The sequence below is a fragment of the Lagenorhynchus albirostris genome, chromosome 1 (genome assembly GCF_949774975.1).
Source record: "Lagenorhynchus albirostris chromosome 1, mLagAlb1.1, whole genome shotgun sequence".
In the NCBI taxonomy this organism is placed as follows: domain Eukaryota; kingdom Metazoa; phylum Chordata; class Mammalia; order Artiodactyla; family Delphinidae; genus Lagenorhynchus; species Lagenorhynchus albirostris.
Window position 1 is genome coordinate 32,142,937 of NC_083095.1, and position 12,331 is coordinate 32,155,267.

General features: G+C 46.3%; 1 protein-coding gene across 5 annotated transcripts in view; it reads left to right on the forward strand.

Moving 5' to 3' along the window:
* SLC8A3 (solute carrier family 8 member A3) overlaps positions 1-12,331 on the forward strand; it is a 149,816-nt gene that overhangs the window by 127,430 nt on the left and 10,055 nt on the right. For all 5 annotated transcript variants that reach the window (XM_060140248.1, XM_060140229.1, XM_060140238.1 and 2 more), the window contains one exon: positions 6,822-6,925. In XM_060140248.1, coding sequence (XP_059996231.1) covers positions 6,822-6,925 — 104 coding nt within the window. The remainder of the gene's footprint in view (positions 1-6,821; positions 6,926-12,331) is intronic.

The following is a 12,331-nucleotide window of genomic DNA, read 5'->3' on the forward strand; positions in this document are numbered from 1 at the left end:
TTGGGAATGGCAGCCAGAGTTTAGCCACCCGCCTGTACAAAATAAGCTATAGGAATAATAGGGGACATATGCCAAAATCCCAACTCTGCTGTTTACTAGCTGTGTGACTCTGGGAAAGTTACTTAACCTCTCTGAGCATCTGTTTTCTCATCTTTATTTATTTATTTTTTTAAAACATCTTTATTGGAGTATAATTGCTTTTCAATGGTGTGTTAGTTTCCGTTTCCTCCTATTTAAAGTGGAAGGAATAATACCTAGTTTACGTGGCTGAAGTAAGGATGAAATAAGAAAGTTCTCATGGTGCTGGAGGCAACGTAAATGCATATATTACATTAGATTCCTTCCTTGTGTAAAGTGAAATTCACAAGTCCTGATTTGGAATTGGGTGTCCTCGTAGAAAGGAATGTTCTGAGAGGCCAGCCAGGAAGCCCAGAAACGTGTTTCCTAATCCCTTCCAGGTTGCCGGTGGGCGAGCTCCTGGGGGCATCTTTTCCAGGCAGCACAGTTAGGTCTTAGCTGGGAATGCTGCATGCTTTGGAACCTCCTTCCACAGAAGGCTCGGAGGAGAGGCAGGTGCAGGCCTAGAGCCTCTGAAAGCATTACTGGCTCTTAGGAGCAGCTGCTTGGGATGGTCTGGCCCCATGACCATTTAGTAACTGCCACTGGGCAGAAGGAGGAATTGGGAATAGGAGAGATACGGGGCTCAAAAGCCCTAGCCTAAACCCATGAGTTAGATCCCTGCTTGCTGTTGGAGAGAGCTCCTGAAGACTGGACAAATAGAGTAGGTTAAGTACGCTGAGGGTGTAGTTTAATGACATTTGGGCTTCTGGCCTCTTTGTGCCACTGAGAATGCTTAGTCATTCCATCAAAGTAGCCTTCAGTATATTTTTTGTTCCTAATGCATTACATTTTTACTGTGAAAAGGTAGAGTAGAGTTATTTCATGAAGCTTCAGCTTCATGATTAATTTCATGAATTTCAGATTCATTTCATGAAATTAGAAATTTTGTGAATTTCTAATGCGTTAGAAATTCGCCACTAGCAAGTCACTTGGGAAGATATGATTGAGGGCCTCCTCTACACCAGGCACTAGGACTATAGTGGCAAGTAAGAAAGACATGCTCCTGTCTTCAGGGAGCTTACACTGTAATGTGGACAGATAGGCTGTAAACAAGTAAGTTAATAACCTACCCAGCTGACTTTGGGCTGTGATCGGTGCACTGAAGGGAATGAGCTGAGGAAATAACATGATGGAACATGATAGAAGGTGACCCAGGTTGGAGATGTGGGCATGGTGGGGAGGGAGACCCAAAGAGATAACGTGGCCATGGAAGGCCACACCGAGGAAGGAATGTTTATGAGACAACCAAAAGGACGAGGATAAGCATGGACCACGTGATGAATTAAGTTGGGTTATACAAGATCCTATAGGCAGTGGTAAAGACTTTGTATTTATTCCAATTAATGAGGCGTGATAGGACCTGGATTTTATTTTCAATAGATAACCCTGGTTGTCATTTAGGGAAGGGATTTAAGGAAGAGGGCAGAGTCAGGAGCAGGAAAACCTCTTAGGAGGCTGTTGTAAAGTCCAAGGGAGAGGTAATAGTGCTTTGATCTAGGTCTTGATAGCAGAATGGGCGCATTAAATGTTTTAGGGTCAGAGATGGGAGTCGGGCTGGTGATGGGGAGGGATGAGGGAGAGGAAGGATTTGGGTGATTCTGGGTTTGGATAGATGATGGTATCATCGACTGAAATGGGGGAGAACAAGTTTGGAAAGAGAACGCGAGACCTGGCTGGTGACTCTTAATAAATTTAAATGTTCTTGTGGCCTCACGTGTGGCTTGAGCAGAACTGCGAACTTTCTCGGGTTTCTCCGGGCAAGGTAACACCCTAAGCCCAAACAGATGTGGTGCCTTCCGCACGAGCCACCTCAGGGAGGGAGGCTCACACCGCTCCTCCCCCACGCATGATGCCCTCGAGCTGGGGGTTCCACCTAGCTCATCTAAGTTTCTCTTGCCACTGCTTAATGCCTGGCCTCATTTCCTGTCTTCAACCAAGTTGTCAGTGGCTTCTCTCCTTCTGTTTATCTGTTCACTAAAAATCAAACAAGCACAAGCCGTGCTGTGTCTGACGTGGGGTGTGTCCAACCCAGAGCTTGTCACTGACAGGGGCACAAAACCAGATTTGGGGAGAATATAAGAGTCTGTCTCCATGCTACCACCTTTAACATGCCAAGCCCCTCTAAGAACCCATTTGGGATCTCCCATCCTGGTTTATCCAATTCTTTCTTGACCTGACATCTATTTCCAGCCTGTACCACCTCTTGGGTCACCAGTTCTATTGCTTGATTTCCTTTTATTCTCTGACTCCGTGACTGGAGATGAAAAAATTTCTTTACATGTTACTCTCAAACCACCAGACTGGGGTCATATTACTCTTAGTAATGATAGTTGCTATTTATTAAATATTTACGAGGAAACGTACACCTTGCCAAGTGCTTTGCATGCATTTTCTCAATTAAGAACGCTATGAAGAGGTATTAGTATTCCACTTTATAAATGAGACTTGGTGAGCTTTACCATGCTGCCTGAGGCCCAGGAGGGGGCTGGGTTTGATCCCAGGTCGCAGTCTTCCATCCCAATGCCATGGCCCTGGAGGAGGGAAGGCCAAAGTATTGTGGCCTTTCAGAGGCGGGACACTCACACGATCTCTGGTGACCAGCCAGGTTTTCCTGTGACTGGGGGGGGGCGTGTAGCAAGTGAGGAGGGTTTGAAGTCTGTTTTTGAAGCACCGGGGTGGCGGGAGCTGGGTGGGTTAGTAACTGCTCTTGCATTCACTTCAGGAGCGACGGACCCACATCTTGTTCCACAGGATCGACAGTGTGGCCGACAGAAGCTCTGTCGACATGCAAAGCTCTAACGGTGACTTGGGAAACACGGGAGAGCTGAGAGTTTGTTCCAAGTCAGAATGTAGCAATATTCCTACTTTATACGAAAGAATAAAGGCTGGAGCGGAAGGCCTTGGTCTTCTCAACAAAGGGCAGGCCTCGCTCAGGGCATCCGTGTGCAAAAGGGTGCGTGCCCGTGGGCAGCTGAGCAGGGCTTCTGCGTGGCCCCTTCTTTCCCACCGCTGAGGGGAGCCTCAGCTCCATGCCCACCCCCGTCCGGCAATGTCTCACACCCTCTGGGAGAGACCTTTAAACATCTTGTCCGGGGTCTGATCCGGAAATGTCCCCCTCATCTAGCAAAGGCTGGGAGAAGCTCAGGTCCACCTCTGTTTTTAAAGCTCCTAGTAATACATTTTTCTAAAGTAAAGAAATGCAAAACAGGGTTCCTGGCTTGGTTTATAATTTTCACTGTTTAAATTAACAAAACAACTCCTTTTAACACAAAGAAAAAACATAATTGTGCTAGTCACAAGATCATTGTAGGATTTATGAACTAATCATAATTCAGAGAGCCCTAGAGTTCCTGTGATCCAGCCAGTGTACTCCTCTGAGTGCAGAAGCTCATTTGGAGATCAGGTCGGTAGTGTTCGATGCCTGCTGTGAATTACCAGAAGGTGTGACTTGAGCCAAATGGCCCTCCTGGCTTCCCTGTGATAGCCACCACCACAGAGAAAGGGACAGGCTCCAACTGCAGCGCCCCCCCCCAAGCTGGCCTTTCTATAAAATAAAACTTTCAAGTCGGTATCAGCTAATTTCAAAAGAAAAAAAAATTGTTTTAAATTCCCCCTTTGCCCCAGAAGCAAGAGAGAGTAAGGAAGCAAATACTTTAGGAGAACCTGAATGCCTGAGCCTTTTTACGTATATTATTTCGTAGCTCTCACGACTGCCCTGAGATGGTGTAATTTACGCATTATTCAACCCCTTTGTGTCTCAGGGAAATAATTCGTCCAAGATCACCTAGCATATCCAGGATTAGAACCTAGATCCTTTGACTTCAAAGCCTGAGCTCCAGTCTGATCATGCCATAAAGCCACATGAAGCCCAGGAGGAGCCCAGTGGGGCTGGAAGGGGACCTGGGGTGGCCATTCTCCTCCGTGTCCCTATGGTGTTGGGGCAAACTTTGACTTTTCTAGATCTTTTCACTGTTTCTTTCTCTTTTCGTTTCTTATCCTGGCTGGCTGGCCCCCCACTCTGCTCCTTGTTTATGATACTTATTTTTCCATCCACAGCAAAATAATTCACATCAAGGTAATTGATCATGAGGCGCATGAGAAAAATAAGAATTACTTCATTGAGACGATGGGCCCCCACATGGTGGATATGAGTTTTCAGAAAGGTGTAGCACCCTGTCCTGCACACTAACGTTAACACTCTCCTCTCCTCTTCTGTTTCCTCCTTTCTCCAATCCATTTGTCTCCTTCTCTTCCCCTTTCTTCTGCCTCTCTGGTTCACTGTCCCTTGTTTCTTTTCTGTTTCTCTCTTTTCCCCCCTCCCTCTCCCTCTATTCTCTCTGCACCCAGCTCTGTCCTAGCACCTGCCAGCCTGTCACATGGTATTGGAAGGGGAATGCTCAAGACCCCATGGCAGTTTTTTGTGGGATGGGGAGATGGATATGGGGAAAAAAACGCAAGGGAGAGAAAGCGAGAGAGAAAAACCACCAGCCACAGCCCTGAGAGTATCATATATGAGGCTCTCTGCTTCTCCTGAGTGGTTTAGGATACAAGGAAGAAAAAGATAGTGCAATCCCAGGCAGAAGGGCAGCCCTGGGAAACTGGCCCAGCTCTCAGCACAGAGATCTGTGGCACAGCTCTTCTCAGGGCTAAGCTGTTAGTCCCTGGATGTTGACAATCAATGTATTTGTATTGGGGTTCTGTTTGTGGTTCATCCCATTCCCCAAGACAGGCTTTAGGAATCCCTGCTAGCAAGTGTGTTTTTCTCTCCCTGACCTTGATTGAGCTGAAAGTACAGGTTTGAGTTCTAGGTCTAGGTCAAAGGCCTACCTGCCGTCTTCTGTCTTCCCTCTGCAGGGCATCTAGGTGTCAAGGCAGTTAGAAGAGTGGGAGAGAGGATTCTGACCTGAGGTGAGGCTTCCCCAAGAAGTCACAGGACTTCTCAGTCGCAGCTTTTGCCTTTGATTTGAATGGCCCCATACACCCCAGCCTCCAACAGACAGTCAGAAAATCCTCTTCTGGATGGATCATACTGTGGAAGGGGGAGCTGTCAATCATGCTCCTCCAGACCATGCCCATGGTCACAGAGCAAGCACCCCCTTCCCATCCCACAGCAGAGTCCCTGCAGTGGAAAGACAGGCCAGGCTCATATCCCTTAGACAGCCCTAGAGTACCATATCTAGGGCAAGAGAGATTCCCAGAAAATGCTTCTCGACAATCAGTGAGCTTTGTCTTTTGTCCAATGAGCAAGGTGTGGAAAGATGTCCAAAAAGTGCCCAGAAGGTCACACACACACACACACACACACACACACACACACACACACACCACAAATGCACAAAGCTGAGCCTGTCTTCAGAATGGAACAGGAACATCAGAGGCTCTGATGAGACTTTTTAGGCTATGTTTGTTAACACTTTTTTGCCCTTTAGAGAGCATTTAGGTCCCAGGCCAAAAAAGAAGAAAAAGAGAGAGAGAGAGAGAGAGAAAGAGAAAAAGAAAAAGAAAAGAAAAAACCCCACAAAAATAAAACAAACAAAACCAAAAAAGAAAAAGCAGAAAATAACAATTAGGGCTCACTCTTAGGACCCGTTGACACCACTGTGGTTCCCTGAAGGAACAGGAGAAGCCACACAGGGAGACCCAGGCCCACATGGCAACTTTGCCAAAGACAACGGACCTGAGCCAGCCTCAGGCCAGTCTCTGGAAGGAAGTGATTTTCAAGAAAACTTTGCTTCCCCGTATGATTTGGTTTTATTAAAAGACACTGTGCTTTGTTGAGATACCCAGAAATGAACAGAAACCTCCATTATCATGTCCACCAGACCCTTGGTAATCAGCATTTAAGCCGGCCTTGGTACACATCACCGCTATATGATAGAAGTCCAAAGATGATTTAGAATTGATGACTTACATCATTTTTACCACATTTTTCAGGCGTGCATCAGCTGTAAATATTAAAGGAATACTACATCCTATCGTGGTTAATACATATTTATTTTACTTCCCACCACCGAAGCCCTGTGAGATAAAGAATGAGAAAGATAATAGAATTCTGCCTTCTTTCCTTCCCTTCTCTCTCTCTCTCTCTCTCTCTCTCTCTCTCTCTCTCTCTCTCTCTCTGGTTTCCCTACCTCATAAATACTTTCCTTTTAAGATTTTCTTTCTGAGGCCCACATAACAAGTGGGAATGGACACAAGGAAGGGAAAAAAAAACCCTAGATAGATACTGTTGACATATTTCCTGTTGTAGAAGAGCCCTGGGTCACCCCCGATGGGCCAGCAGTTCACCTACTGCCCAAAGAAATGCCAATTACCATGTGACACCCAGTGGAATGTGCTGCCCAACTCACTTCCTACTAACCGTCAGCAGGATCGAAAATGACTCCTCCCCACCTTCAGCCCCCTTTTTCCTTCCCATTTCCCTCCTGTCCTTCTGGATCCCTTCCTTTGCCAACTTTTCCTTGCCTCCTGGCTCCCTTTCCCTCTCACCTGTAAGGACAACTATGACCAAGGAGATAAGAAAAGCTAAGACCATTTTTGACACAAGAGCAATTCAATCCACCAAGTCCTGTCAAAAGCCACCATGGCAGCACTGAGCTGCATGTGCCAGGAGTGATGGGGAATGATTTTAAAGGCTGGGCTCCGGGTGACCAACCAATCTACCGACCCAGTCGACACTCTCTCTCTTGTTGTCCCTACAGGAAAACCGTAAGGGTTAAAATAGTAGATGAGGAGGAATACGAAAGGCAAGAGAATTTCTTCATTGTCCTTGGTGAACCGAAATGGATGGAACGTGGACTATCAGGTGTGAGATTCTTAAAAACAAAACAAAACAAAATAAAACAACAAAAAGAAAGAAAAAATTTAAACAAGTTGAAAAGCAACAACAACAAAAAGAAACTATGTTTTTTTCTCCCCCCTTTTCTTTCCTTTTCCTCCTTCCTCCTTTTGACCAATGGACTTGTTTTATTCTTTTCCCTCCTGTATTCTCGCTCTTACCCTGTTTCGGTATCATCTCTGCCTTCTTGGCCATAGCTTATTTCCACGTCCTCCTTTTTCACCTTTTGGACACACTGCAGCCTCAACCCCTCATGACCCTAATGAGTTACTTCTGCCTTGTGCTCCAATTACCTGATTACCAATGTCCCCTGCACTCCCCATCCTCACAGCCCCCCACCATACACACAGAGTCACCTGTAAATGTGCAAACTCCTTGGTGGGTGGGGAGGAGAAGATAAAGAAAGGAATGTAACGCGATGCATGCCTCTACCCCTTCCCTGCCTTGTTCCCCTTCCACCCCTCACTCTCTAGCCCGGATTGAATGGGGGAGGGTCTGGGATGGGGGCTGGAGCCCATCTTGCCATGATGCCTTGAGTCTTCTGCTGCATCTCCCAACCTCCGTTGAGTGCTTGGCAGGTTATTCACTTGCAGAGTGGCCCATGGGCCCCTTTGTCCTTCATGGAGGTAAGTGTTTTATCTGGCTATTTCACAGTTGGGTAGAGCAAAACATGGAATGGTATACCAGTTGTCAGAGGCCACGCTTTTGAGAGCTCTCTGAGAGAAAGCTCCCTTCTGAGCTAGTCGTGCAATCTGGAATCCTGAGCTGTTCATCCTTCCCTTGACATCCCACCCCATCCCACTCTACCTCTGTTCTAGCCCAAGGTAGGGTACTTTATTCAGACTACTTTAGGATAATGCAGTCCCGAAAGCAGAAAATTGAGTCTGCAAAAGGAAAGTAGTTAACTCCAGGTATGGAAATCTCCTTAGCCGGAGGGTCCTGGAAAAGGATTGACATTGGGCAGGCCCACAGTATGGTCTTACAGGTTTTCCAATGGAAGGGACTCCAGTAGAAGGGCTTGCTTATTGTTGATCTCTGAGAAACAGGTGTTGGACGGTTCACAGAAGTCTGCCTTGGCTTGACATCTGCAAATGAGCGTATCACCCAGGTCTTGAGATAACCCTCATCCCACACCAGAGACGTGGCCTCCTCTCCTCCTTTCCTCAGGCCCTGCATCTTGGGATACCTGCCTAAGGGACTGATTACATTGCAACCAAGGTAGTAGTAAGGAAAGATTTCTTCCCTTGAAGAAAATGATTAGAAGCTACGACTTTGAAAGTGTTGGAGGAATATATGTGGGTAAGAGTCCTCTTGGGAAATATCAAGAGGAGGTCACTCACACTCCCCTTCAGGAGAGATGTGCTGCTGGAACCTCATGAAGGATAGAACGGTGAGACCTACTTGTTTGTCAAAAAAGGTGATGATTCTGCAGCTACTTCATAGTCACGTGACAAAGAGCAGCATGAAGCCTTTCACTCAAGGACAAATCTAAGAGATTCGGCGACTATGCTCCCAAAGGCTCATGCCCAGGTCTTCTTCTCAGACACGAATGATTGTTCAGTTCCCCTTGTCTTCTGGGGACTCTCTCTGCAGACCTGACCAGTTCTGTGCCCACACTGGTTTTACACCTGCTGTTGGAGAGGCAGAAGCCCTCTCTGCCTTCCATTATTCATCCTCTTGTTGGCCACCTAAGATGTTGCCATGAGTCTGATTGCCAAAGAGTGCTGGAAGAAAAGAGGAAATCTCCAGTTCCCTTGCTTCCCAGATTGTGTTCCTGCCACCCAGAATATTTTCAGAAATTGTCTCAACACCTGCCCTATTTCATTCTCATCTCCCTTGTGCATTTAATGCACATCTTCATGATTGGATGGACGTAGCAGACACCTAAGGCCATTGTACACTAGTGTCATCAATTTCCACAGTCCCAGCTACTTATGTGCAAATGAAAGCAGGACAAAGGATCGCACAGAGTAGCTAAAAAGAAGGCAGTCTTCTCCAGGCAAGAAGAATGGGTTGGAAGTCCATCCATGACTTTATTCTACCAGTAAAGAGACTCTTCTTTTCTGCCTTGCCAATAAACCCCATTCAACAGCTGGACAGAGAGTGACCTAAGATAAACCTTGCGGTCTTCAAGAGACTTGGCCAAACATGAATGCCTGTGGCTACTCCTCATTTGAGGACCCCATTTTACTGCATTGGATTTTCTGTCCAAGGAGATGCCAGCAGAGTCCTGGTGGAGCCCAGTCCTGGGGGAGGGAGTAGGTGAGAAAATAAGGATTTTATCGAGCTATCGGTGTGCTATGACTCCAGATCTTCCCAGTGACCAAGATGCCAAGATGGAAGGTGCCAATAGGAAAGGTGTCAGTCTTCTGTCAGTTTCTATTGTCTATAGGGTTCATTTTCAGTTTCTTCAGATCTCCTCATATTTTGGCATTAGAGCACAAGTTGAAAGGTCATGAAACTTGATTGTCTAGATTCAGAGTCAAATGAAACCCCATCCTGATTTCCAGAATGTCCTGCTGTTCTCAGAGTGAGAAACTACACAGCGGAAATTGCTTTTCATTATCACTGCTACATGGGAGAGTGTTAGGCATTCAGTACAACATAGTATAGTGTGTGCATGGTCAAAATGACAATTGCATCACAAAAAGAAGTAAAGGACTATATTTGAAATAGGAGATTCTATTCTTGGCAAACAAAACAGACTTCAGAGGTGAGATTAAATGCTCTGGACAAGTTGGGGGAGGGAATAAGGGAGGATGAATAGGAAACACAGTTGCCTTGCAATAGAGGGAGCCCTGGGGTCTAGCAGTGGACAGCTGAGAGCAACTCTGAGCAGCATGGTCAAGGATGTGAGGCCTGGGTCTGGACATTGGAAGCCTCAGGTGGGAAAGGAAAGCTCTCTCCGCCAGGAATGAGGCCTGTTTGCTCCCCCTCTTACCACATCCATGGGCTCACCCTAACGAGCTGCCCAAATGCTTCCAAATACTCAGAGCTATGCTGTTTCCTGCTTGTCCCTGGGATGTCTGAGCAGGGATAAATGACTCTCACCTGACCCTGGGGATCAATGCAGGGGAAAGTTCAGCTCCAGCTTCTCTCATCAGCAACAGTAGGAAAAACACCCTGGAGATATCATGTCACTCAGAGTTGGTCTACCTGGATCTCACTGACCCATCCGTAACTGCTAAGTGGAAAGTCTCAGATTCCTGTAGACATGACCAGCAAATGGTGCAGGTCAGCTGACTTAAAGCCCTCTCATAGTGCTAAAGATGATCCTGGTGTTGGGAGGGATGTCTGAGTAAAAACCAGGGCAGCAGGGATCTTTCTGGAAGAGCTGCCCCTTGGCCTCCCTGGATACACTAATGTGTTTGGATCTCTAGTTTCCACTGGAACCTGGGGGGCAGGAGGGGTTCTTCTGTCCAGATTCATAGAAGGAGCAGAATGAACAAGCTCTCTTGCTATCTATCTATCTATCTATCTATCTATCTATCTATCATCTATCTATCATCTATCTATCTATCATCTCAGTGTAGTAAGGAGATCCACTGATCCATTACCCCTTGGAATTCCATATGGGAGAAACCAGAAAAAGTCAACTGCTGTTCTCCCTGCTTATGGACCATAAAGATTCTGGATCCGTATGTGTTTTCAGTGGCTGTGAATATGGGATTACAGACCTGAGTGGCATTCTTAGAGATTTTTAGAAAAAACAATCTACAGACACTTTCCCCCACCCCCTGCCCCACTCCTTCCTCAGCAATCTCCCTCAGTCGCCAGCTGCACCAGGAGTATGTAACAGGATGTTCCCAGGCTTTTATTTGCCAAGAACCAGGGAGTGAGGTGCCGCACTAAGACACCATCAAGGTGAAAATGTGGTATGTTACAAGAATGTTTTAATTTTTGGATCTTGAAATCTAAGAGAGTTTAGCGTAAGTGAAAACTCAGGGGCTAGGGATGACCTGTGCTGGGTACATCTTTAACCAAACCATGGTTCCCAGGCCATGCAGGGACCTTGTATTTGTCATCTCCATCTACCAGTAGCTTTCAGTATGACAGTCTCTCTGGTCCAGAATATCTGGACTCTGACTTAGCCTGTCCTTTCTGAAACAAAACACCATCCAGAGATGCAGCTGCACAGGATCTATGAAAAATACATTTGCCAAAATAGGTGACCAACAGTAAATCTCTAATGAGCACCTACTAATTACAATGACTTTGCAGTGACTTTGTAGGCACAGGTGATACAAAATGGGAGGAGTCCATGGCCTCCAACCTCCAGGCTATCTCTCTAAAATAACACACTATTCAAGGAAAACATTTTGCAGGATTTACCTTTTCACAAGGTCATTCTTTTAGGGGTACTCAGAGCTGGGTCAGGGTTGCAACCTATACAGTTTTCAAGATAACTGGATTCTCACTCCTTTACAGAATGGATGTGATAACCTGATCCCATAGAAGACCACAAATGACCAACTCTGTCTCTTCTCCACCCGCTTGGTTCCCCCATCCTCATGCCTCTATCCCTGGCCCTCAGAGCTGCAGGGAAGGTGTGGGGAAAGTTTGAAGCTGCAGGCTCCTGGTGCTCAGCAGTCTCTCTAGTAGTTCACGCCCCTTGCTGCAGTTGCTGCTGCTGTGCATGCTCCAATTGCTGCCTTTTGCATGTGGCTGCAAAGTTCTCATCTACTAAGCTCACTGCTTTCCTTGTGCTACTGCAACCACAAAGCCTGGGGACACTTTTAAGATGGGACCTTAATGCTCTTTCCTTTTCTTTCTTCCCCTGTCTGGTACCCATTTGCAAACAGCGCTCCTGTTGTCTCCAGGTAAGGGGAGTCTTCCCCCCTTTTTCTGCTTCTTGCCAGTGCCAATATTTAGTTTAAGACCAATGTCCTTTGATTTATTTACTAGGAACTGGGGGCCCAACTCCACCTAACAAGTTCTCCTAAGGACTTGGAGATATTTCCCTACCTGAAGTAATTGTGAGGAGGTAGACAATTCCTTGAGCACCATTTTAGTGGATGTGAGTAAAGGCATAGCTGGTCCTCTCTGAGACCAGGAAGAGAATTGAAACTTACCAAAGAAATGGTGGGTCATAGACTTCTCCTGAGCCTTAATTCCTCTGTCGTCTCATGCTGTGGGGCAAGAGAGGATGAGAGTCAGAGCTGACTCTCCTAATAGGATCATGATGGGATGAGAAAGAAAATACTTTGATCTTAAGGGGTCCAGGGAGAAATAATCAGGAGCTGCTGTGAGAACAGGAAAAGCAATTTTTAAGGAATCTGGTATTTTATTGATCCTGAAGATCTTCCATTTCATCACAGCAGAGACCTAAATCTGTAGAACTTTGGTTCATTAGTCATTGATCCTTGAAGTCAC